The sequence below is a fragment of the Symphodus melops genome (assembly GCF_947650265.1).
Source record: "Symphodus melops genome assembly, chromosome: 9".
NCBI lineage: Eukaryota > Metazoa > Chordata > Actinopteri > Labriformes > Labridae > Symphodus > Symphodus melops.
Window position 1 is genome coordinate 11,440,394 of NC_136699.1, and position 26,907 is coordinate 11,467,300.

Sequence of the window (26,907 nt, forward strand, 5' to 3'; positions counted from 1 at the left end):
AATATATTTAGTCCCCCAATAGAGAAGGCATGATCACACAAAAACGATTAGGGAATACTTGTTCAAAATTAAAAAGAGAAATTAATTTGGCAATAATAAGTGTGCATAATGTACATGACATAACACATGGAATCAGACGCCAGGCCGTAATGTACAACTTATTTAATTAGATATTGTGATTTAGTAACGCTGGCTGCTTAACACAATTAGTTAAATTTCCCCATATCTGCTGACACAACAAATACTGGGCATTTACCCCCTTTTTATATAGGAGAGGTTAGTTCCAGTTGCTGCTCATTGACTTAAGTGTTACACTGTAGTACTTTGAATTGTATTCATTTAGATGTTCAGAATTACTTTTAGAAAAGGAAACAATAGAGGTTTAATTTTTCTATTTATTATGATGATTACTATTATGTGGCAGTGGATAGAGCTGACTTTGCGGGGGAGGGGTGGAGGTCCTCCGGTCAGACAGAAGAGGAGGCAGAGAGAGAGAGAGAGACGTAGAGAGGGAGAGGGAGGAGGAGGGGATGGGTTATTTCTGAGCTCAGGGCCGAGGATTAGGCAGAGAGCAGTCCCAGTACGATGACAGCATCCAGCACATAGCCAACCCCCCCACACACACACCACATCACCATCACCATCCGGCCCGGGGAGGACGCCGGTGATATTTTTTAGACTTCATCATTCGACTTGAAAAAAATCCGCGCATCGGTGATCTTCTTTGGGTTCACGTTGCCAGTCTCCCGGTCCGTCTGTCTCCTCCTCCGACCACGAGGTGAGTTTTGTCGGTATTTCCCGGTGTTATTGTCTGATGAAGGAGCCGTGGTACACCTTGCATCCATTCCTGCAATTTAAACTGATTTTTATCATATCGACATGAATAATTTAACCCACGGCAGTTTTCACTACGCCAGCAGGCTTTACGCGTGTCCATGTGTGGAGGAGGTGATGGACAGGTTGAAATCCGATTAAAATTAAAAATGAAGGCACAAAAGACTGACCTTTTTTTTTCTTTGTTAAGCCTCCTGGTTTTGCTGGCATGGCTGCGGTCAATGATGAAAGTTACAGTGTGGGGTCAGTGTGAAGCTGAATATCGATTATATTAAGAGCATTTCTGAAGCGTTTATGGACGATAGACGTGGTCGATACGTGGGCTTTCACTTTTACTACCCATTTTAAGCCTCGGCGGCCTATAAATTGGTACGCTACAAAATAACAGTCGTTTTGCGCCACACTGAATGGCATTCATCATCGTGTTCACTAACTAACACGTCGTATGCAGTGATTACGGCGATCCATGCTGTTGTATGCGCACTGAAATCTCCGCCACAGATTGGAGATGAACGGACTAAATCCTGACGGATCAGGGGGATGCCAGGAGTCTGGGTAGTAAAACACGCACATTATGAATGGGCGTAGGCGATGTGCAGACACTGGGACAGTCGCCTTTCCTTTTTTTCTCAGCTCGTATCCTTTGGCCAGAAGCAGCCTCTTCCCTGCGCTATTCCGTGCCGTGCCGGGCATGATAAGCTCAACACAACTAGACCGGAACAATGCGTTTTGCTGTTCTGGGGCCTTCATTTAATGCATGACATGATTTAATATGACGGCTGATTGCGGTTCCATCTAAACACGTGAATTACCAGAGCCATCACTGTGCATGGAGACATCACTCAAGATAACCATTGAGGTTTTTCTTTTAGTTTTTTTTTTTAAACATACCCCCTCACTTATTGTGATACACACACTGAAGCACACCAACGAATGCATGAATTCCAGTGAAGTGCAGATGATCTGATTTTGCTGTGGATGCTCAGTGTTTTTGCTTGCACTCATGTCTGCACAGTTTGTGCGTGCCACTGCTGCAGGCCCTGTGCTGTGACTCAGGGATGTATGCTACAACATGTGATGGGAGATGCTGCTGCTCTGAGGTTACTCTGCTAGAGGAGGAACACACTGGGCAGAGTTTACACATCAGTACAGACTTGATGCCTGGCTGCATTAGCCTCGATCTGCCCTGCTGACTGCCACTGTGTCCCACTTACAGCAGCCAGACAGCCAGCCATCCTCTTCCTCTCTCTTCTTCTTTAGTCTTAGCTTCAAATGTCTCCAGGGCTCGCTGTGATGCTGGCATGGTGTTTGGCCAACCCAATGCCTTGATCAACTGATCGTTAGATGAATCAATAAGTGAAACTGTTCAGGAATGTGATTTATATTGTATTGGCTAACGGCAGTTTTGTATTTATCAATACTGGTTGGTCTCAGCAAAGATTAATCAATACATTATGGACTGGGGTGAAAGTTGTGGATGAAAATGATGGCAGATGGATGGATGATTTCGTAGACAGAGGTGGGGTAAATCCTTAATGTGTGGTTTTTTGTTTTTTTTTCTTTTAACTCAAACCATGCCCATGCTTCTCTTGCAGTGGAAAAAGGAGACGTGACCTCATTGATGTGACAGCTCCATGGTGATGGCACAATTGACTGGCAATGACGCCATAATGTAGGCCAACTCTGTTTCTGCAGAAAGCTAATGTAAAATGTTATGACTAATTCGAACAATAAGTAAAGCAATGCTGCATCACCAGGTTTCTCCTCCTCTATAGTTTGCAGTGATAGAAATAAATAAAATCATACTGTGGCTATATATATATATATATATATATATATATATATATATATATATATATATATATATATATATATGTATGTATATGTATATATATATATATATATATATATATATATATATATATATATGTATATATATATATATATATGTATGTATATGTATATATATATATATATATATATATATATATATATATATATATGTATACATCAGTATTATCCTGCTGCCTCACTGGCCTAGCTCTTATTTCTCTACCTTTCCTTAAAGATAAGCCGTGTATTATGCAGTTATTTGAAGGATCACTGAGTTGAAGGAAATTGGCTCAGACAGCAACAGAAGAGGCAGACAGTTTTCCAGACTTACAACATCTATCATTCTCTAGCACCCAAAGACTTTCCCCAGACATCAAGATCTTCCTCTCCTCGCTCTGTCTCGCCGTCTGTCCCTCTCCAGAACCATCGAAAAACATTTGTAAGACAACACATCGAGTGCACTATTAATCTTCAAAGGACCCATTATTTAATAGTTCACTGGGGAACTCAAGCCTCGCCAGGTCGCGGATGAAAGGGGAAATGAAATGAGCAGTGCACGTTGAGCCCTGTCTTCATAATGCTAATGGAATGAGCTGACAGACTGAATGAAAAACAGGAAATATGCTCAAGCCTGAAAGACAGGTAAGAGAGAAATAACCAGAAAAACAAAACAAGCGTTGAGGACAATCAGCAGACTTAAACATCCAAACTTCTGTTTGACAGTTGACTTTAATCGGTCATTTCCTTAGTAGATTTAAGTGCTTAATACATTTACCTTAGCATTTTAATTTGGATGGGGTCAAGAGCATAGCACAGGCCAATGCCAGTTTGTAAAACATGAGTTGGTTAATAAACCAATCATCCCTACAGTATAGGAACACACAAAAAATGAATCAACTAAACAATAACAACAAGATTAAAAACTCTGCAAGCAGCTCTGTCAGACTAAAACATAGCACGGCTCTGTTTGAGCTTGAACGCTCACATCAGCATGCTAATATATAAGCAATGACAGATCTAACATGTTCTGGTAGAATTAGAGGTTGGGGCCCCAGAATGTGGTGTCAAAGGGTTCAGATTTCCATTGGTAGTACAGGATGTATCATCTGGTAGTATTGCAGCAAGCATTGGGTGTATGCAGGAAAACAGTCAGCGTGGAGAGCAAAAAGGCCTGAACACACCCACTGTGAAGCAATCCCGAATCTTATCTATTGTTTCACAACACAAGACTTTCATTCCTGTTCTTAATGTCCCTGTCAGATTGTAAACATTGACTCCTACCGAAAAATACGCCTGTGTCAAAAGCGCTTTATCACTAATCAATGTCTACACTGGGAAAAAAGATTCTGTCGCTCTCAGAGGCTATGTCCTTGTCAGATGATGAACTTAAGTGTCCCAGGATTGAGAGTAACCCCCCTGCAGAAAACCGAGCTCAGAGATCCTTCAAAGCCTCCAGTATGGCTAACTGAAGAAGTCCCTGTCATATAATAGGTACGTCATTCTTATTTGAAAGTTAGTACAGACACTTAAGGTAAAAGTAAACAATAACTAATCAAAGCATGCAGAACAGACCAACAACAGACAAACATACCATTTCAGTCATAAAGTCAATATACAGTATGACAAATCATATAATAAACAACTTGAGAACAACTTTAAAATCATTTTATGAATGATCAATTTAAATTGTTAATAATAATCCCCTTAACACAAAAACATTCTGCACACTCTGAGTTTCCAAAATGTAAATCTGTGTCACTGAGAACCTCAGGAGTTTGGTTTTTAATGCATGAAGAAGGAAAATTCCAGTATCAGCGAGTGTTTAATTTCTTAAGAAGACGGCAGCGGGAAGATTTGATTGTCTTTCTATTTTATATATCCAGTGATGTTTTTATGTTTGATTATTGCAGAATCTGATGTGACAGTGGAGTTGATAAATATCATAAATACGATGACTTCATGAAACACATTTACATTTATTTGTTGCATGAACAAAAACCCGTCTCTGATGGGTGTAAATGGTTGCTTTCGTAACCTTTTGTGTCTCGTATTTTTTGTCAGTAATTGATACAATGTCGTTTATTCGGTACTTATTTTATTCCTCATGTGAATCTGTGGAGGATTAGTTGACTGCTTTCCTTGTTGTTCCTCACTTTTACAACTTTTGCATTCATTCAGACTGAGGTAATCCAGCTGCCTCACATAAACCTGCCTGCCTGTCCCACACACAAGTTATACAGATATTCATGCACCTCATTTTTTGCCAAATGTGCTGCTGTCAAACTGAACATTCACTGATCTCTGTGTCCAGAAACTATGAGCCCAAATGAATTGTCAAGTTGCTGAATCAACCCCTGCTGCTGCTGCTGCTATGCTGAGCTCATTTTTTTCATTTGGTGCAGCTGTGTCCGGTGTGTCATATTCGATGTGTGTGTGTGTGTGTGTGGTCATGTGGTCGTGTGGTCGTGTGAACAGGACAGTTTTATCGATAAAAGCCAGCTGCTCCTTTCTGAATAAATCTGTTGTTCAGTGGGGGAGTGTATAGCTTCTGCTGTTGTCTGACTTCTGGTTGTGTAACATTTCACTTATCATATTATGGGGAAATGTGTGTGTGTGTGTGTGTGTGTGTGTGTGTGTGTGTGCTTGAGATGTTCTTACGGCTGCACCAGACAGTCCAGGTACTAATTCCTAAATGCGAACTGATCAACAAGTCTTTGCTAACAAATTCCCCCTGTCAATCACTTTGTCATACCCATTAGCTTGGATTATGTCAGCAGCTGTATGTGGACACATTTTCCACCTCTTGGGCCTGGTCCAGGTGTGTGTGTGACCTGCCGTGGCCCGGTCTGGCCCAGCAGTGCTAATTGGTCTGTTTTCTATCCAGCTGGCTGCACAGAAGCTGCTAGTTCATTGGCACCTCTCAACCCCTGAAGAGAGAGAGAGAGAGAGAGAGAGAGAGAGAGAGAGGAAAAGTACTTCTATGAACTGCTCTCGGGCTCATACCAGAAGACAGGCTTGAATAACGGACTGTTCAGACCAAGACAGAGAGATATTGTTGAAGTAAATAACTATGGAGGTGGGGGAATCTCAGGGAATCCGCTGTGTTAAACCTATTGTTTTAAGACAGTGGATACAGTAGGAAATCTGGGGGAGAGAGTGGGGAACTATGGGGGGAAATAGCCACAGGTTTAACTCTAACCATGGCCGCCCGCTTGGGCGCCTTAGAAGGGGTGCGACTGAACCGCTAGGCCATCTGCGCCGAGATCTGTGACAGGATAGAGGCAGTGTTAATGACCTAACAGGGCTTAACTCACACTGTATGTCACAGTTAAAGGAGTGAACGGATAAAGTGAGGAGAGAAAGTGAAAGTAAAAGGCCAGACATGCTACATGGCGTGCTGATGAGCTCTGTGTGTGTGTGTGTGTTGGCAGCTTGGGGAGTAAAGGACACGACAGCGCAGGACAGAATTCCAGATGACTATTGATTCTGAACCAGATTAGAAGCAGACTCATCAACAGTTTGCAGACACTGGATCTTTACTGCCAAGGATCAGATGAAAACGCTGTCAAACCGATAGAAAGACGTGAACCAATCTCTTCATTGAAGACAGCCTGTAGTCAAGAAAAAAAGACAAATGAGCTGTTGTTTTATTTAGGCTATTTATTTAATGCTTGACCATATATCAATGTCTGACTTGTGAACTTGTTTGCTCTCAGTTGGGGAAGAAAAGCATCCTTGGTCAGATTTTTCTTCCCTCCCCCTGTATGTCTCACTGTAGATACTTTTGTTCTTTCTTTTTTTCCCCCTGCAGCTTTACTCTCTTTTTCTTTGCCGCTGCCCTCTTCACCCTCTTTAAAATTCTCCCCCATTCCTCCCCCTGCAATATCCTGCCTTTTCTTTCTTTTCATTCTTTGACCAATTCTCTTTTCTGTCTCCCTTTTCCTTTTCTCGGCCCCCCTTTAGAGCCCCCTCCCCTCTCCCCACCCCCATTCGTCTCTCCTGTGGCTTTCTCTTCTCCTGCGCTCCGCTTTCCTTGTTGCCACAGTTGGCAAAGTGGCAGAAGGCCTAGCTAGCTGCATTAGCACCATGCATTATTCATGTGCCCTGCAGTCTGTGTGGGTCTAGGCCCTGTGCTGGCTTTTCACCGGGACACAGGGCCTTATTGAAGAGCTGCACAGATGGGACTATCAATTCTTTGATTTGTGCTCTCTCTTGCAGTTGAAAGCTCTGTGGAGTTCGAGTTTACTTCACAGATCAACTGTCAAGTCCAAATCCCTTATTCTAAATCAAGAATGTTGAGTCAGTATCTCAGCTTGTTTAACAGCCAGACTTTTTACTACAACACATTTTCTCCCCAAACCAGAGGCTAGCTAAGGTTTCAGCCATATCTGGCCCTGATGTTCATACGTAAGACTTGGCCTCATTTATTATTGGCTGATATCTCTGTCTGCCTGGCAGCATTTCTCTCTCCCCCACATCCGGAATCACAGGCTGTCCTCTTTGCTTTTAGAGCGCACCCCAGTAAGAAATGTTAACTGAACTGGGCGGTATGAAATTTTAATTTAGACAACCAGACGGAGATGGAGTGCCTCCTCTCCACACCGCCTTGTGAGAGAGAAATGGAGAGAGAGACAGAGAGAGACAGAGAGAGAGAGAGAGAAAGAGAGAGAGAGAGAGAGAAAGAGCCTTGGGGACCAGAGGAGGGGCCTCTTAGAAAACCACAACCACATAGCTGGTTTGGACTCGCATCTGTTCTGCTTGACATACTTGTGTGTTCTCTCTGAAATCATCAACAACTGGAACAATTCTGTTGAATGAGCAGGTTAAAAATCCAAGGCAGATACAGCTGATCGGACTTAATCACACTTGAAATCCAGTCTTTTCACACTTCATTCTAATTATAAACCCACTGTGTGGTTATTGTGCACCGGTTTATGGGATCTGACAGCTATTCCAAACAGTGCTCCTCTGCTCTGCACAGGTGGCCACAACCAGATTTGGATTGGCCCTGATGATCACACGGAGCCCCCTCCACCTCTTTTCAGCCAATCTCGGAGGGGCTGCAGAGCTGATGTCTCAGAGGGCGAGAGGGTATTTGTGTTCTGGAGTCTTGAAGAGACAAGCCACATCACGGTGAGTCACACTCTCACAGTCTTTGGATGAAAATGAAGGCTACTGTGCTGCTCTCTGAAAACATGTGGGAAAGATTGAGCTCCAGCACTAGAATGCATGTTTGGTCTTTTTTCGCGCATTGCACTCTCTGCTTTCCAGATTTAACTAACGAGAAATACTTTATTTTTATTACAAGGGCTCGAACCAACAAAATACACAAAACATGTCATCAACGTTGAAATTGGGTGTAACATTGGTGTGCTCTTATTGTCAAGTGTGAGGAAAGAAAACACCTTGAACTAAGGATGAGCATGTATATAAAAAACTGGCTGGCTGTACTGCCCGAAGAGACTGTCATCTGAGACGACTACCTGACTTAGCAAGGACACTGAGGTTAGAGAGAGAGAGAGAGAGAGAGAGAGAGAGAGAGAGAGAGAGAGAGTGAGAGAGAAAGAGGGGATAAAATGAAAGTCTGAAGAGAGACAGAAGGAGAATATCTGCAAAAAGCAATTCACCTGACTCAGCACTGCTACACAGACAACACACGCACACCTGCAAGTCTTCTTCTGCTCATCCAACACAAGAACAACAACGACACTCTGGCAGTCCAGACATGTTTTAGGATCTAAATGACACTGATTGCTCTCAGTGATTTAACGGGCCGCTTGTGTTAATAATCAGACTCGGCTCCTTGTGTGCAGCTGTCAGCCACCTCCCCTCGCTCATCCCTCGCCAATCTGCTTCAATCTGGATAAGCTAGAGGTGCTAAACTGACACCCTGGCCCGTGTGGGGCGGTGCAAAACGAGGGGCTTTAATCCTCTTAAAGGAAAGACCTACACTGTTTGCTTTACTCATATTGAGCGATGTTAGTCTTTTCTGGAAAACTAGTGGTCAATTCAACAGAGGTGAGATTACATTTTAGCTGCTGATTGTTTAAAAAAAGACAAAAATGTGATGTTGCTCACAGCTGTTTAACATCCTCTATTGATTGCAGTGCAGCGTGTATTGTTTCCCCATTACTCAACACTGTAAGTACAGTGAAGTAATAGCGCTGTAATGAGTTTATCTTCCTCATTTATTGGACGCCAGCTTGTTTTAAGATACCCTATACAGGTGTGGCAGGAGGCCAGAAAAGTGAGAACAGAAAGCCTTGGCCTGCAGAAGTCTCCTCCATATTTCAGAGAGCTGATCAAACTCTGCTCCCTGCAGCGAGCTGCCCAGGCCAAAGTCTGGATCATTAGGGTTTCAGTCGGACATTCATCATCATTAACTGCATTGATCCGGTCTGGCTCACAACTTCTCCAATTTCTGCTAAAGTTTCCTGCAGGTTTGTGTGCCTTGAAGTCAAAGAGATCAATCCGGGTGTAAAAAGCAGATTAAAATAAATCAAAACAAACATTAAATTCTGATTCTGCAACATAACCCTGCACACCAAAAATGTTGTTGCTGTTACTTTAAACACAAACGACACATCATGAACATTTACTTCACATAACCCTTTGCCGAGTGTATTTGTATCAGTAGATAATAAACCCTGTCAGAGAATTGTCAGAGGCTCTACAAGCTCAAAGCCAGCGTATGGATCGGCTGACAGAAACAAAACAGAGTAGAGCGGGCTCGTAAGTCTTAAGAATTGGACAGGATTCAATGCTGACCAGCTTTGTCTCCCTGGGGTTTGACTGAGCCCTCTATCCTTCATTATGTCCTGAACACTCTGCTGCTGAAAGGGCAGGATAAGCAGAAGTTTCACAGCGGCAGAGTTGTAGAGAATAAATGTGCAGATTGAAGCATATTTATGCTAAAGTTCTGTGTGATTCTCGTTTCTGTGTGTTTGTGCAGTTGTTTCGGGGAAGCAGGTCTTTTCTTTGAATATGTGTGACATGTTGTTGTTCCTTCTGGCAACATTCCTCCCCTCTCTTTTCCTCCCTCAGCCTTTCTTGCTTCTATGTTCACATATCTGATTATTCATCGTATTCAAGTCAGCCTGCATGCACTGAATATAAAAACACAACAGACGAGAGGCTAATTTAGCCTGAATGCACAGTCCTACAAAACAGAACTGAACTCGAAACTATTTCTTCCTTTTTGTCCATCTCCAGATCTTTTCATCTTCGTTCTGTGTCTCTTTATTTCTCTGTGTTTTCTTTTTTCCTTGTTGGGATCCCGTCAGGAACTCACACTCTTTTTTTCCTCTCTCTTTGTTTTGTCCCCTTTAGATAAATGGAGGAGAAGGAGCGATGTCGGAGCAGGTCTCCAGCTAGGAGGGCAAGTCGGGTGCAACAGGTGGTGGGAACAATAATACGTCGAACTCGAGAGTCGCTAAGCAGGTAAAGAAAAAAGAGAAACTAATCAGAGATCCAAGTAGCTCAGATATTTTTCACAAAGAAATGCATAAGAAAATAGTTCCCATGCGGTGACTCCAACTTCTGCATCACCGTTTCATTTGACGTGGTTGGTGATTTGTTAGATTTCAAAAATACTTACTGACATTGCCTGCGTCCTTTCAGCTGTAGAAAGTAGCATATGATTAGTGAGTCCTTAAGGAGACATAGGGGTAGAGTTTGATGAGAAAACAACAGAGTATGCGGTAGAAAAAGTTGGCGAACAGAAGCAGAAAATGCGGACTCACAAACTGCTGCATCGACAACAAACAAAACAACTTGTACTGTGAAAAAAAAGTTAGGGGTAGAAAACAGCTTAATCCACTTCTAGGCCTTCTGCCAAACTCTGTAGTGGGAAGCGTTTTTTATGTGTTATTTATTATTTAAAATAAAAAAATACATTCCTGTACAATTGATGACTAAAGGTGACATTTTATTGTGAATAAAAAAAGTCGATAAAGGTTACTTGAAAATATAAAACTTGAGTACCAGTTTGATAATACTTGGCATCAACACAAACCATATCCCCTCCCCACACCCACACTTTCACATGCTTAACACATAATTGTGTGTATATTCAAACCTGACTGCCCTTCGCTCTCTCACACAAACACACCCAACACTTAACCACAAATATGCTTTCAAAAACCATTTATTTCCTTGTTGTCCGCTACGTGGTTTCTCCCTCTCAGCAGGAGACGCAGAGAGAAGAGAAAGCCCATCAAATCACTGTTATTCAATCCGGGGGAAAAGTCTTATAATGTCAAGAGCAGCTGGCCAGAACAGTCGGGCTCAGGGTGAAGAGGTCACTGTGAGATTTAAACACAACATGTAAACAGTGTTTATTCCCATGGTGCGTTTGAGGCATAGGGGTTTACATCAATGTGACCTTTTCTCTTGCTCTCTTGACTACTGTTGGGGAAATATTCAGTGCAGTAACAGTGACTTGGTCTGCTAATGAATGCTAGCAGTCAAGCTAGTAGACGCGGCTGCCATTTTCATTTCGCGTCACACTCAGCGTGGAAAGTTTAAATTCTGTTGTCATGTCAGCCTGATTTGTTTCAGGTGTGAAGTCCTCCAAACCAATATTCACAAAGACAATGAATACTAAAACTCTGGAGAGACTTCATAGCTTATTCAAGTTAACATTTACATTTGAGAAGGACAATTGTATATCAACTCACATCAGTTGTCGAGACCACATTTATATAACTCTGAGTTAAACTGGATGAATCTGTGCGTACCATGAAACGTGAACTGTGTAGCTCTCTCTTCAAGCTCCACTGTTATTTTCACGCTGCTGTGTCATCGATGCAGACATTAGTGAAATAAAAAGACAAATATGTTTTGCAAATAATGTTTGCCCAGACAAGTTTTAAGTTTTAAACTGAATACCATTGAATCTCTGACAGTGATGAATTTGTTATTTTGTGAGTTATGTAAAAAAGAAAAATCTTAATCACAGACAGTGAACTATTACTATTTGATCCATGTGAATCTTTAACTCCGGGTGACCCGTGACTCTGTTTGACCTTCTCAGAGAGCGGTTGCTAGGCGATGGGAGGTCGCAGCGCTCCAACAGTCTGTCCAATCAGAATTTCGTGGCCAAACTGTCACTGCAGATCACCAGGGACCCGGTCCTGGACAGCAGCACCGGACATGGCTTCACCCTCACAACATACGCACCCCTGCTGGTCAGGGACGTCGTCACAGGTACGTGAGGAGTGTGTGGTAATGTATTAGTCTGTGTTTGTGTGTGTGTGTGTGTGTGTGCGTGTGTTTGTCACATGTTTGTCCATGTGGAGGGGTGAACTTAATTCTTACCTCCTCTCCAAATGTTAAGCTAACTTGCGTTATGCAACGGTCCAGTGATTTTGTTCTTACTCAGGATATAAGCATTTATTGTAACAAGAGAAACCTGTTTATTTAATCTTCTTCTGTCTCACTCTCTCTCTCTCTTTCAAAAACACACATACACACATCAACTCTCCTGGCATTGAAACTACAGGGCACAGTGCCAGAGAAGCCATGGAAACAACAGAGCCACCTGCTTATCCTTACTAAATTCAATCACTTTTCATTTAAACAACTCTGATAGAAAAGAGACGGCGAGAGAAAGAGAGAGAGAGAGAGAGAGAGAGAGATACAGATCTGTTACTTTTAAATCTATCCTGTAAAATAAGAGGATAAATGCTCTGGGGACGGTCCCACACTGTCACCACTTTTGTAATGGTGCCAAAGAGAGAGAGAGAGACAAAGAGAAAGGTGATAACAGAGGACAAGATTTAATAGACAGACAAGATGCCAGCAGGAAGACCCAGCAGGGAGTAGGCCGAGACTAAAGTGCAAACATGGCCAAGGAGAGCAAAAATAATGAGTGTGAAGAGGGCACAGTGCAGGAAGGTGAAGGGAGGGGGGATTGGTGACGCCTTCACGTGTGGGAGGAATCTGTGAGGTTGTGATGAGGTTGCGGTGAGGCTGTGATGCTGTGGTGAATGTGATGGGGAAGTGGAGGATGAGGAAGAAGGGAAGGGCTGGGGAAGTCAAAAACTGTGAAGATCAGTATATTGGCTGACATGTTGTGAAAGCTTGTGGGATGGGGGGGGGGGCTGCTCGTCTAGCGTGTGTGTTTAGTGTGTTTTTGTATATGTGTGATGGCATCAGTGGATCAAAATTCAGGGGCAGACTGAACTTTGTCAGGCACATAAGGTTTGTGAAAACACATTCATGGGCATATGTGTTAACACCTTCCAACATCTCTTATCAACATCTATATCTTGTATGTTTATGTGTGTGTATGTGACATTGTGTTTGTGTGTGTATGATAGAGGAATTCGAACTGCTGTGCCTCAGCTCTGCTCACCTGAAGATAAACGAGTATAAATAACTAGGATAATTAACTACTCGTGAAGCGCACAGCAAAACACTGTTGAGCCAGCCATGTTGAATAACCATGTGTCAGTGTGTCTGTGTACGACGTGTGTGTGTGTCTGCATACATGTTTGTGTGTGTGCGTGTGAATGTACTCAAAATGCAAACCCACATGTTCATCTGAAATCATGTTACTGATTTTTTTTTTTGTGTGTGCCTGTGTGTGTGTGTGTGTCTGTGTGTGTGTGTGTCTGTGTGTGTGTGTGTCTGTGTGTGTGTAGGGAGTCCTGCAGAGGGGATACTGTTCCCTGGAGACCAGGTGCTGCAGATTAATGATAAAGTTCTGGAGGATTTTAGCGATGAGCAGGTGGAAAACATCTTAAGGTGAGAAGAGTCTGTCTGTCTGTCTGTCTGTCTGTCTGTCTGTCTGTCTGTCTGTCTGTCTGTCTGTCTGCTAACAGTGTGTCCATTCCATCCAGTGACTGAATGCTCTGTCATGGTTTTAGAGTATGTCTTAGAGTGTGTGTGAATGATTAATGTGTGATAGTCATGTGTGAGAAAGGCATGACAAGTTAAGGCTAAAGGTCAGAGGAAAAAGTGCTCACTGGACAGCAAAGATAATTTGTTTGTATGTGCTTGTATGTGTGTGTATATACTTGATTGATATACATGATTTGCTTTTTTTATTTTTCAACTAGGGACTTGGAGGATTGTATCACTGTGACTATCCTACGGCACATGACAGTGAGTACAATGAAAACATTGATAGCCTCCCTTTAACACATACATACACACACACACACACACACACACACACACACACACACACACACACACACACACACCCTCAACCATATTGAAAAGAAGGCAAAGCTTTCACTACACCTGTGCAAATGAGTCAAAAAACCCTGTCTAATTCATAAAACACACGTAAAGTTCACCGGTGCTGTTTGTGCGTATTTAATTGAGCCATTACTTCAGTCATTCTGGGAAAAATGGCCCCTTGCCTCATAGCACAGAAGTGTCTCATTCACAAACACTAACTCTAAAGGCATGCACATTTTGAGTGAAAAAATGGATTACTGTCTGTTGAGCTGAGGTGATAACTGAACCACAGTACTAATTAGAGAAGCCACATGCAAAACTTTCCAGTGATCAGGAAAACAATTCCCTCTGTTACGATAATTATCTGTAAATAAAGTCTTTTAACCTTACTTTAACATCATTATTGAAATATAACTAGGGTTTATAACATGGCTGCAAATAAGAGATGTCCTGGAGCCGTTACATGTGGACTTGAGTGTTGTTTTCTTTTTCCACTTTTTCTTCAGGGAGGAACTTTCACAGCAATTTTCAAATAAATGTTCCAGTTTGGCCTTACAGTACGCTGAAAAAGGTTTCCCCTCCCCTCCAAGTTCATCCTCTTCATGTGGACTAAATGATGCTCCATTAGTATGAGAGCAAAGCAGTGCCTATAGCTTCTCTCCAGTCCACAAATTTATGGGCGTGTTTGCGCCTCAGTGTCATTGGCGCTACATGAGTAGAGCAATTTTTAGCAGCTGAATTAGTCGCTGTGTGTTTTGAAGCGTGTGACTTTAGGTTTCCAGTGGATCTTCTGGCTGTATTGAATAAATGTGATGCATCATTTTATCATTTGTGTTGAGCTTTGGATTACAACCGTTGCTGTTGGTTTGAGAATAAATGTGAGATGTGTCAGCTGTGTTCTAATAATTCACACAATTGTGCTTTTCTGTTGCAGAACCCCAAATCGTCCATCATGTCGGCAGAGAAGAGAGCTCGTCTGAGGAATAATCCAGTTAAAGTGCGCTTTGCAGAAGAGGTAGTGGTCAATGGGCACACTCAGGTAAGAACATTATATTTCACACAGAAAGCTGTTGTAATCCAAAAATGGAACACTCGTATCTCTGGATCTCGGACGTCTTCAATCAGTCTCTATTTGTTCTTATTGTCCAGACTGTCATCTTGTCAGTTTGTAATGTATCTGTCCACGTTTGATATTGATTTTTGTCTAACCACACATCAAATCTCTCACATTTCTCCATCAGGGAAACTCTCTTCTCTTCCTGCCCAACGTCCTAAAAGTCTATTTAGAGAACGGACAGACGAAGGCTTTCAAGTTTGACAACACGACAACTGTCAAGGTATGTTTTTAACAACACAGACCTCATTTTTATCAACAATACTTATTTATGTTTCAGCCAGGTCACTTTTACTGAATCTTGAAATGAAGTCGGGTAAATAATACTGGTGGGCTGAACCTGACGAAGAGTTTGTAAGTTGATTCAGATCTGGCTGTTCGACACAAGTCTTGAGTCCCGTTTGTTTTTTAGTTCAGTTGCACAAGAAAACTTACATCAGCCTTCATGAACCCTTCAGGTTCAGCAGAATTGTACTGAACACACGTTTGACACGTTTTGACATTAACACATTTCCGTCTGAGGTGCTGCTTTAGCTCCGAGGTTAGAGAGAGTGTGAATCTCATGTGTAGTTCCTGTAGCAGCGGCGTCAGGTTTGAGTCCGACCCTGCAAACTTCATTGTATGCGATCATCCTCCTCTCACATTTTTCCTGCCTCTCTTCAGCTGCCCTGTAAATAAAGCTGAAAATAGCGACCAGAGCAGAAAGATAAAACGGATTAATCCGAGTAAATTCTAATGATTCCAGTCACTTCACTGCTGTATTTAGTTCAAATGAACTAGTAGAGATTTTCTGCAACATTCGGGGTGTTTGCTGATTTTAATCATCAGAAGGTGTTTTAGAGAGGAAACGATCCCAGCATTACATTTTGCTCCTTTAAAAACGTTGTTAAAAAAGGAATGTAGGTTACATGCTGCTGTGCTGTGGCTTTTTCTCTTCATAAAATTATGCTACTTCAAAACAAAAAGTACAGATACTTTATTGGCAACTTGCAAGTCAACTCTTTCTGACTAATGTTGCAGACCAGCCTGGAAATCGGACGATGAATTCTGTTTCTGCCTGTCAGGAGCAGGCAGCATTAATCTTGGGCGACTGACATGTTTGTCGATATGCTTACCATAGCACTGTTTAATCATTTATATGCCAAAGCCTTTATGCCAAGCTTAATAAAGTAAATGTACCTATTTTACTGGATTAATGATGAACAGTATAATCATGGCACTTCCTATTCTTCTTCACTCCACATTATCTGATGCCCTGCCCACCTTATTTTCCTCAAAAGACGTGTGTTCCTTGGCTCCCTCAGTGTCAGTATTCAGAGACCAAACAGCAGAATGAGTCGTGAAAAAGATTCCTCGAAACTCGTGGGTGTATTTTGCAGTTAAGCACACCACACATTATGGTGTGATTGCTAAGAAGCTGTGAGGTTGTGGGTAGACTGTTCTTAGTGGTTCTTAATGATGGAATGCTAAAAATGATTAATTATATCGTTTCCAGAGGGCAGAAGTTATGAAACACTTAAAAGTAAGTAGAAGAGTTTCAGCAAGAATTGTGATTTTGTGAGGAATGCAGAGCTGGATAAGAGGACTCCCTCTAGATATCGTCTGTGAGTCCAGTTTGGTATCTTCAGAGAGAAATATTAATCATACTAAATGAACATCATAATGAGACGACAGGTAGGTCACTGAGTCCTAACTCACCATCACAAGGTTCACATCTACTGTTGTCTGTTATTGGGATGTTTTATGTTTGTATTTCAGTCTGATTAAACCATCACCAGGATGGGTTTGTCTGAGGGGGGTCTGAACTGTTGTTCTCCATCCGTTCCAGGACATTATTCTGACTTTGAAGGATAAACTGTCCATCCGAGCCATTGAGTACTTTGCACTGGTGCTGGAGCAGCAGTACAGCATCACAAAACTCCTGCTGCTGCATGAAGACGAGCTCGTACAGAAGGTGAAAGAAACAATGGACACACAAAAGTAGTTGTGAATGGCTGTTTATATTGGCTGTACTTTGTTTTGATGTAATGTAACATGTAAAAGTTAGAGTAGACCTTCTTCCAAGCGAATATTATCCAGCTAAGAGTGCATGCAGTGGAGTGATGTTTGTACCTCTATTATTTGTTTTCATCAGGTAGTGCAGAAGAAAGACTCCCATGACTACAGATGTCTATTCAGGGTGTGTTTTATCCCCAGAGACCCCACAGACATGCAGCAGGATGACCCCTCTGCTTTTGAGTACTTCTTTTTACAAGTAAGATGAGATGAATTCTGTCCTACTGTCTTTCTGTTCTTTTTGTCCTATAACCTCAATCAGAAGTTGACCCTTGCTCCTGACATTCATGTGAAAAACAAAACCACTAATCACTTTTAAATACACCTAACCTACCTAACAGATGTCATTTTAATCTTATGGTTAATACAACTTCCTAACTGCAACTAGCTCATACATACATGGAACCTTCTCTTGAACCCAAACATAAAAAAATATGACTTTATATTTTCCTGCATATTTCCCCTGACAATTTTTTAATTAAAAAATACTTTATTTCCTAGCAGAAGAAAAGAAGTTATTTCCTGAGAACACTTGGGAATATATTCCATTTGTCAAACTTTTCTTTTATGAGAAGTGTTTTCCTCCTGCTGTATTTGCTGTTTGATTATTAAAGGTTTGGTTGTGCTACTAATGTTGACTTGCATATAAAAATATCGACGAGCTGTGTATTTTGTATGATGGATAATAATGCATTATTTGAGTAAACATCAAGCTATACAGTTATTTTAGTTATACATTTGATTTTGGAAAAATGCAATGAAGTGCACTGTAATATATCATTTGAATGTCTACATACTTCACGCTGAGGTTGTTTATGTTTTCAGAGTGTTGGAGATGTACTACAGGAGCGTTTTGCAGTCGAGATGAAGTGTAATACTGCACTCCGCCTGGCTGCTCTGCACATGCATGAGAGACTAGATAGTTGTGGACTAACCCGAACCTCTATGAAGAGTATAACGTGAGTCACGGCATTTTATTTTAGGGTCACGCAGCTAGAACATTGTGGCACTGACTCAAGCATTCAGGGTCATCCGGAGACTTGTCAAGAATCTGATATAACATGCCCCCTTATCTCACACACATTAAAATGAGTGCAGCTGCAGCATTAGGACAAGTCTAAGTCTCAGGATGACCCCAGTTATGAATGATCTATTATCTGTTTTTGCCCTTAACCAGTAAACAATTTAAAAAGACTGTCTGTCTGACTCACCATAGATCAGTATTAGTATCAGTATTCAGACATAAATACTAATAATGAAGAAGTAGTACATGAATATAAAAGGGCATACAGTATAGCTTCTCTAAGGGAACATAATTCAGCATGTTGCACATTTATTATTCATGTTTTTTGTTGTTGTTGAAATTTCAAGCTAGATTGCTTCACTATCAAATAGATAGAAGCTGAAACTAAATGTTGTGTAAGTGTATGACCGTGTTTCTAAATTTCACAACACTGTTAACACACACCACTTCTCCAAGTGCACCTTCGGCTGGTGACCCACAATTCAGCTAAATGGAATAGATTGAATGCTAGCCAATGTAAATATTCACGTGTATTTTATTTTTTGTAGTAAACTGACAAAAAGCTAGCAAGACATGAAGCAATAAGATACAAGTTCTCTATTCTAAATGTATGCTGTCATGATGGGACAGGATTTGCTATGATGCAAACATAAAGTAGCTTATGATGCTAAAATTAGCTGCGTCAAACTGCATGTTTCTTATCTGTCTGACAAAGCCACACTAGATTTGACCTTCTGGGATCTCAAACTCCCTTCAACTTTCAAATGTTACACCAATACTAATTCCTTTTGGGAAGAGTACATCAAGTGCTTATCAAAGGGGGAATTGCTTTTCAATTATATTTCCAATTTAATCACAGAACAACAGAGTTCATGTGTGGTTGTAATGATTCCTGCGTATTTGTGATGACAGGAAGGAATTTGGCCTCGACAGCTTCATCTCACCTACACTGCTGAGTAACATGAGGGAGAAGGACCTCAGGAAAGCCATCAGCTACCACCTCAAAAAGATCCAGTCCCTTCTCGAACCACGCCAGAAGGTAGATACTTACTGATTAATAAGTGGAAGGAAGCATTGAGAGTTGTAAAGAGATGCTTCTTGACAGTTTTGTGGTGGATTTAGGTTACATTTTAGCGGACACTTAACAGCAACTGCTAATCTCCCAGAGATTTAAGGCAGTATAAAGGGGTGACAGGAGGTTGGGATATAAAATGGTGGGTGGTTGTGTGATTAAAAAGTGGTGCTTGTTTCATGTTTCTCAGAAAATGAGTGGGGCATATTTTCCTGTTGAGGGCTTTGATTTGGTCAGTGAGTGAACCTTGACTTTGCCTCTGGATTTCTTTCGTTCTGTTTTTTTTCACTGATCCTTTTTTCTATGTCCACTGTGTTGTAGGTAATATCTGCTACTCAGGCTCGCTTGGCTTACCTTACTCAGCTGGGAGAGCTCATTTCATACGGAGGACGATCATACACAGCTACAATGATGGTGAGGGAATAAAGAAAGTTGATGGACCCAGTGGGTTCACTTGCTGAAGCACACACCATATAACTGATTTTTTTATTTAAAAACTAAAGATTAAAATAGTATCGCACACGTTTGCAGTTATGTAACACACTTATCCATGTTCTTTTTCTTTTCTAATCTGATGTCTCCTTTTTCACCCACACTCAGCTTCAGGACAGGGAGGTATTAGTCAGCCTGCTGGTGGGAGCCAAGTACGGGATGAGTCAGGTTATCAACCACAAACTCAATGTGATTTCTACACTGGTGGAGTTCAGCAGCATCAGCCGGGTCGAGCTTCTGTCTGAGTCAGACAAAGTCAGCCTACTGCGCATTTCACTGCATGACATGAAGGTATGAAAGAACCTTTGTTCATAAATGTGTAGACACTGTCACATACAAAAAAGATTCTATTCAGTCACTGTTTGTGCTAAAGCTCATGCTAGAATAAATATAGGTCAAACATTTTCCTGTAATACACATTATAAAGCCTAAGGGGGTCTATGGTAGCTATATAAAGCTAATTCACTCAACTCAAAGGTGACTCTTCCTTCTTTCTCCCACTCCATTGCCTTTTCTCTTTTACCCTTTGGCCTTAATTACCACCACTTTACCTTTATCTTCTGAAATGCCCTCCCCCTTTCAGCCATTTGCCTTACTGATGGACTCTCTGGCAGCCAAAGACTTAGGGTGTCTGCTGGGAGGCTACTGCAAACTCCTTGTGGATCCTAATGTCAGTGTCTTCCGTCTGGGGCGCCCAAAAGTGAGGGTGCACCGGATACCTGCTGAAGAAGGTGTGTGTGGGAAGTTCGCCGTAATAGAGGGCGTGTGCTATGAATCCCTATCAAGTGAGCAAAAATTGTATCACTTAAAATCATCCCTTTCAGGCCTTGGCCTTTTGATAGACATTTATCACATCACATGTTGATGTATGTCACCTGCAGTACGGGTACGGATAGAAATATAAGACCATCATACCATCATTACTGAAGCTATTCTGTTCTGCAAATGGACTAATTAACTAATGAGCAATATGTGTCTGGTGTTTGTGCATTTTCTTGCTGTTTTTAGGTTACGTGTCTCGCTGCTGTAGTGACTCAGATGACTCAACAGATGAGGATGACCCAATGGATTCGCAACGCCCAGACCCAGCAAGTCAGGACTGGGAAGGACGAAGGAGAGAGGAGGAAGAAAAGAGAAGAGAGGAAGAAAGAAAAGAAAGAGAGGAACACAAAGGGAAACAGGAAGTGAAGATAATAGTGACAACAGAAGGTAAGGAATATGAAGGTGAAGAGGAAGGAGGAGCAACAGGAAATGGTCCGCGTAAATCTGGCATAATGGATGAAGAAATGAACCTGGAGACTTCTTGGTACCACACAGACCCGCGGGTCACCAGCAGCTTCTCCAGCTTGTCCAGTGGCTCCTTGAGTGCTGCTCTAGAGGAGAGCAGTGCCACTGCAAAAGCCCCATCTCGCCTCGGTGCACTATGTGGACAACGCACAAGTGAGGATCAACCAAGCTTGGATGTTCACCACCCCTTCCTCCTGGAGCCAAAACGCCACCAAGGGCCCCTAAGGCCCACTAACCTTAATTACCGCAACAATGACAACTCTTGTCTTTGCTTTGTGGAACTATCCAAGGCTGATTACCTTCCTAGCCCACCTGAGGCTACTAGTGATGATGATGACGATGATGAGGATGAGGATAAGGAAGAGACAGGAGTGCAGGAACTCAGACGCATTTCTAAGATCCCAAGTTCAAGAGATTTAAGAATGATTGACAGCACACCCTTTGACAGATCACCCATCAGAAGAAAGAAAAAGACCCCCCCGAAAGTCCCAATAAGAACAAGTTCAATTCCTCGCCACAGTGGAGGAGAGGCTGAACACCGACTCTCCCAGGATGAAGACAGTCTATTCCTTACACCTTCACCCAATCCCAAACCTGCTCTTTTAGTCAAAGACACTGTTTCAGACTCTGAGGAGGAGTTTTTTGACGCACAGGAGAGGTTTACTCCTCCGGTTCCTGATCTATCAGGTTTGTTAACCGGGCGACTGCTATGACTTTGTAGTTAAATAAGTCCTTCTTGAATTCTGTGTTGATCTTTGGTTAAAAGGTAGCATTGTGACAACATGACACATTATTGGAACTGAAAGTGATTGAATGAGAAGAAAACAATTTGTAAAAAATCTATTTAAAGCATTTATTTATCTGTGATTTGCTTTTTCATTTGTCTTTAACAGATGCTGAGCTTGCTGACAGGCGCAATGCTAACCGGTTGAGTGGAACCTGGAACAGTCTTCCAGCTGTCCCAGGGAAACAGCCACCCTCCCCCCTTGCCAATAAAGCCAAATCCTCTAAAAACAAGACTGAAGTCAAGACACTTAAAAGTTCCAAAAACAAACCTAACAACGTACAGCCCAGTTCACCAAAGTCATCTCAGAAACCTGAAGTCAAGGTCAAACCACCATTGGCACCTAAGCCCCAGCTGCCTCCCAAACCTCAGACCATTCCTCCAAAATCCCCCCAGAATGGGAGATCATATGCCCACTGCAATGGAGATGCCTCAGGACATCTGTCCTCGGAACTCTTGGAAATGGAGCCAGACACTATGGAGTTCAAGTCTGTCACATCTGGGGCAGGCGGACTGCCAGTGTCATCACCCTTGATCACAGCAGTGTGGTGCAGCAAACAACCAGTACCAATAACAACAGAGGAAAAGACAACGGCAAAAGAAAACAGCCCTAAGCAGAGTAAAGATGTAACGCATAAGAATGGTGCACACTTTGTGTCCACTGATAAAGCATACATTTGTGATGAAAAACAAAGTCCTAAAATTGAGCAGAAAAGCAATGGGACTGACTTGCCCACAAAAATGTCACCAAATCTACCGTCTATCCCACGCTCAAATTCAGGTACGAAGCTATCTGTTCCTCCTCCTGTGCCTCCAAAACCCACTTCTCCCATCAATTTCCATCCACTATCACTGCCTGCTAGCTCACCAGTCTCCCCAACTGATCCAAGCAAAGGAATCTTTAAGGATCGTGTCAGTCCACCAAATGGACTCCACCCCTGGAGTAGCCGTAATGGAAGCATCCAGTCAGGGCCTCGGAGGGTATCCCTGAGTCATGAAAGCCTGTCACCAAAAAATACGGATGCACCTCTCACACTTACATCCTCCCTCAACTCAACTAACTCCAAAGGAGTTGGGGGCCTCGAAACCAGGGAACCTGGAAGGTCTGGATCAGGATCAGATCTGAGGACAAGCTCTTCTAGCCTTGGGGGCAGACTCCCAGCTTCTGCACTGAGAGGGAAGATCCAGGCGCTGCCTTGGTACATGACCCGTTCTCAAGAGATTTTGGGAACACTTGACTATCCATCCACGAGCTCCATCAATGGGGATACATCTGGCTTTGGCTCTGGTTTGTCTGTAGCCAGTGGTTTATCAGATCTTAACAGGACCCCTGTTAAAGAAAAAGATACTGTGACTTCAAAGTCAGTAGAAAAAGGGAACACCTTAGAGGATGGGGCTGCAGTTGTCATAGCCACCATCAAGGAGGCCCAGGAAGTGACCTCACACATGAAAAAGACCAATGGGACAAATGGCTCCAGTCCTGACCTGAGTTTGACAGATATTAGTGCACACCGTGGCAGTGTTTCATCAGAGCAGCCTCAATCATGGTCCCATTCAGCAGTGGGGCTGGGAGGTGTGTCTAGCATGCAAATTGGAGGAGACTCACCAACCTCCTCTCTTGCAGATAGTACACCTACACAGCAGCAGCAGCGGGAGGCTTGTGGCTGTCGCACAGTTTATGCAAACTGCTTTAGTGGAGACACAGAGGATGGCATAAGCTTTGACGAGGAGCTTACTGTTTATGAGTTCTCACGTCGCACGCGTCCAAAACCTGCCAAAATTGCATCTATTCCTTCACCTACAACACCTCCTCCAAACCCAAACATCCTGTCATTGCTTAGGGACAACCCTCGTCCACTCTCTACCTTCTCCACTGCCTCCTCTGAACTAAGTCCCCTAGTGTCTCATCCAGTGTCGCCAACAACCTCAGTTGGCTGTCCTCTTCGTTCACTTACCAATAAGAACTATGGCGGACTAAAGGGAGGTTTTGCCTCCCTGCGTCAAGATATAGACCAACTGCTGCTGGTCTTGGAGAGGGGTGCGCTTGAGCAACAAAACTCAAAACAGGATCTCACAGGCATAGAAGTAGGGCCTGACCTAAATCACAATGGAACTGAAAGCAGTACAACCCAATCAGCCAGCCAAAATTGTACTGGTACAAGCACCGCTGCTATGACAGAGGCTGAAAGGAGTCTTCTCCAGGCGGAGGCTCGACGATTGGCATCTGGTTGTCAGCGTGCTACACGTGTAGGTTGGGCTCCTGATGAAGCCCTGCGTTCGTTATCCAACAGCTTCAGTGCCCTGGTTCAGTTGTCTGCTGCCTGCTTGCGAACAAACACATGCCCTGGCTGTGACATCTGCCATGACGTGAGTCTTCTCCACAGAGATGAGGACGAAGACAGCCAGGAACCCATGGACAAGTTAAAGGAGATAGTGGGTCTGTACCGGGAGTTCGTTGGGGCTGTTGAGACAGCTGGCACTGGTGCTGGGGTGAAAAGTGTGAGCCTCACTGGGCTGGGACAGGGTCATGGTGAGACTGATGGGGTGAGGGTACTAGCCAAACGCTGCACAGTACTCATTTCTTCTGTATTCGCACTCACACAGCTCTTCCGGACACGCACGCTGGACACCTCAGACACAACTGGACACGTACCTCTAAATTTTTGACTTGTGAACTTAACCCACTAATAACTCATTGAATCTTGAGGTGATACAAGAGTAAACAGCACAGAGCCATCTGGTGTGTAACCCCTGTGTTCTTGTATAGTAAGTGCCATGCACACCACAGCACACAAACGTTATCCCGTATTAAACAAACCCACATTAAAAGACACAACAAACAAAAATCTGTACGAATAGAGGAAACTTCATTGATTATCCTCTTCTTTGAAGCATACGGACTATGCATTTGTACATATGAATTTTATAATTCTCTTATTTTATGATACTATATGTGTATGTATGTATGTAAGGATGGATTGCCCATTTATGTATTTATGTATTTATTTTTACAATATTTGCACCACTGTCTGTGATGTGCAGGTCTCTGGTGAAAAAGAAACTATGGATGTCACTGGAATTTTTATTTTTTTTCTTCTCTTTGAGACAGTATTAAGTTATCTTTTGCTGCTTTAAAATTTCCTCCACTCAAGGTGTAATCTGTAAATTGTCATTTTTAAACTTTGGTAAAACAGTATGTTTTACTAAATGCAGAAGATATACTTTACTACACACTTTCAATATACAGTAATTAACTGATTTGTTTTATATGTGCAGCGAATGCACCTTTTAAAGGATTTAGTTTTATAACATGACAGTCAAAAACAAAGGGGATACAAAACATAACCATAACAAAGCAGGGAGAGCACTTTGACTGTTACAGATTGCACCTTTTCTGAGATATATTTCCTTGTGTAAAGTGTTTTTTTCTATCCCTTCTCCGTCTGGAATTACTTTAAGTGAATGCTTCTTGGAAATTCTCCCATTACCAAGACGTATGCAGTATTATAAGATTCAAGTTTTCACCCAAAGGACATAACACATACACTCTATTTTCTGGGAATGTGTGGATGAGGCCAAGGAATCAAAACAGGGGACCTTATTTGTGTTATTTGAAATGTTTTTTGAAAACTGGTTTTGGCACAAGAGAGACTGTTAAACTATGTCCAGATGTAGCAGAGATCCAAAGTCTTAAAACACTGAGCCACAACTGTTTCCCACTAGGAATTCGTCTTAGGTCGCACCACCATATTGACATCATACTGACTGACAGACGGACTGACTGCTGTATGCTGGAGTCAGAACTGTAGATATATATTTATATCTTTGTGTCCTATTCCTTCTCTACTTTCATTTATGGCTATGCAAACATAAACGTTTCACCCCCACATACTGTACTCTTGTTTTTTTGTGCTAACATTGAAAACAACTACAGCTGCATTATGTTTGTCTGAATATAATGGGGGCTTTCTTTGTTTGGAATGTTGGCTTTTGTCTTGCTTTGGGAAAATGTAATGCTTTATGGATTGCAACGTTTTGAAACAAGTTGCATGGCATTTGTCAATATAAAGACTCCTGTCTATACTGATGTCTGAATATTGTTAGTAAATGGGTGACATTGCTTGATCAGTTTGCTGATGTACAGTTTTCAATAATCAGCTCGTCCACATAACACGATGCCAGCTCATTAGTGAGTCATCCTATTTTCTTGATAACAAGAAGGCAATTAAGTCTCAGTGCTTATGCAAATATGATCAACGCATTAGCTGAGAGAGGACCTGAGGTATGTAGTTTAATGAATCCTCTTACTAGATAACCGTTGGAAACTTTATCAAGACGGCCATGCTTAAAAACGTCAGTCTCTGGGGGATAAGATTTCAGAGCTTCCAGTTGTATTGGTGGTAATGTCCAGTAGCAGTGTCCATGACATCACTGACATCAAGAGATCGGTGTCAGAAGCATTTCTTGTTGTTCATCACAAAGGCCCAAACAGGGCAGAACAGCCTGTGACACATTTGTTTTGTTCATTTGTTTTCCTGTGAGTGAACATTGTGTCAACAGTGTTTCATTTCCAAAGCAGCCATTTGTTTCTACAGTACACAAGCAGTCACGTTTTCCATACCCAACTACAATAAAGTGTACCAAGAAATGTATTGTTTGGGAATAAATTGCACATTGACCCAAACTATGGTGAATGTCTGGATGTTTTGGTTTAGTATATGGAACAGTTATTCACTACTTTCATGTACTAACTTAAAGTGTGTATATCTTTTTCCATGAAAAGTGAGCCTACAAAGAGATCAGAAGATTTACCATCCAAAAGCTAAGGGAGAAATATGTTAGCAGTTGGTACCATACTGCATGACTAATACTGGCATTGAGGATTATTGTGGGATTTCCCGGCAAAGAGTTGTACTTCCACAAAATCAGATTATCGTGCACTGGAATTATCTCTAAATTAGAAAGATTAATGGACAAAGAAGATGAACTAAAGAAACATGGTCACTTTCCATTGAGGGCTAAAATAAACTGCGAGTGAGATGAGGTTTTGTAAATGCAGCAGCTCGACTCTGCCTGATCCAAAGTCCACGTCAGATTGCCCTTAATCTGATCATTATCTGCAGCCTGACTTCTTGACACAGAAAATCTAGAAAGTCGGCTCTGCACTTTTGCCAACGTGGAAGAAAACATTGTCTGACAGTGGAGTGCAGCTGTGAGAGTCA

At 42.2% G+C, this 26,907-nt stretch overlaps 1 protein-coding gene across 2 annotated transcripts; it reads left to right on the forward strand.

Moving 5' to 3' along the window:
- The first annotated feature begins 221 nt into the window (after nucleotides 1-221).
- Nucleotides 222-26,374, forward strand: frmpd1b (FERM and PDZ domain containing 1b). Of its 2 annotated transcripts, none has more exons than XM_079352801.1 (17): nucleotides 222-778; nucleotides 7,649-7,800; nucleotides 9,997-10,107; nucleotides 11,702-11,874; nucleotides 13,314-13,416; nucleotides 13,731-13,776; nucleotides 14,792-14,896; nucleotides 15,099-15,194; nucleotides 16,800-16,925; nucleotides 17,106-17,225; nucleotides 17,852-17,985; nucleotides 18,963-19,089; nucleotides 19,444-19,536; nucleotides 19,723-19,905; nucleotides 20,198-20,399; nucleotides 20,623-21,588; nucleotides 21,795-26,374. In XM_079352801.1, the coding sequence occupies exons 3-17, from the start codon at nucleotides 10,001-10,003 to the stop codon at nucleotides 24,350-24,352; spliced, it is 5,139 nt and encodes a 1,712-aa protein (XP_079208927.1). In that variant the 5' UTR covers nucleotides 222-778; nucleotides 7,649-7,800; nucleotides 9,997-10,000; the 3' UTR covers nucleotides 24,353-26,374. The 2 variants fall into 2 exon arrangements, with proteins under 2 accessions (XP_079208927.1, XP_079208928.1); XM_079352802.1 differs by having other exon boundaries at nucleotides 20,198-20,345.
- The last annotated feature ends 533 nt before the right edge of the window (nucleotides 26,375-26,907 follow it).

Excerpts from the sequence above, each read along its gene's own strand:
- frmpd1b (XM_079352801.1), top strand. The coding sequence starts at position 10,001 with ATGGAGGAGAAGGAGCGATGTCGGAGCAGGTCTCCAGCTAGGAGGGCA. Across the intron at positions 15,195-16,799 it reads ACAACACGACAACTGTCAAG|GACATTATTCTGACTTTGAA; the intron begins GTATGTTTTTAA and ends CATCCGTTCCAG. Across the intron at positions 17,226-17,851 it reads TTGAGTACTTCTTTTTACAA|AGTGTTGGAGATGTACTACA; the intron begins GTAAGATGAGAT and ends TTATGTTTTCAG.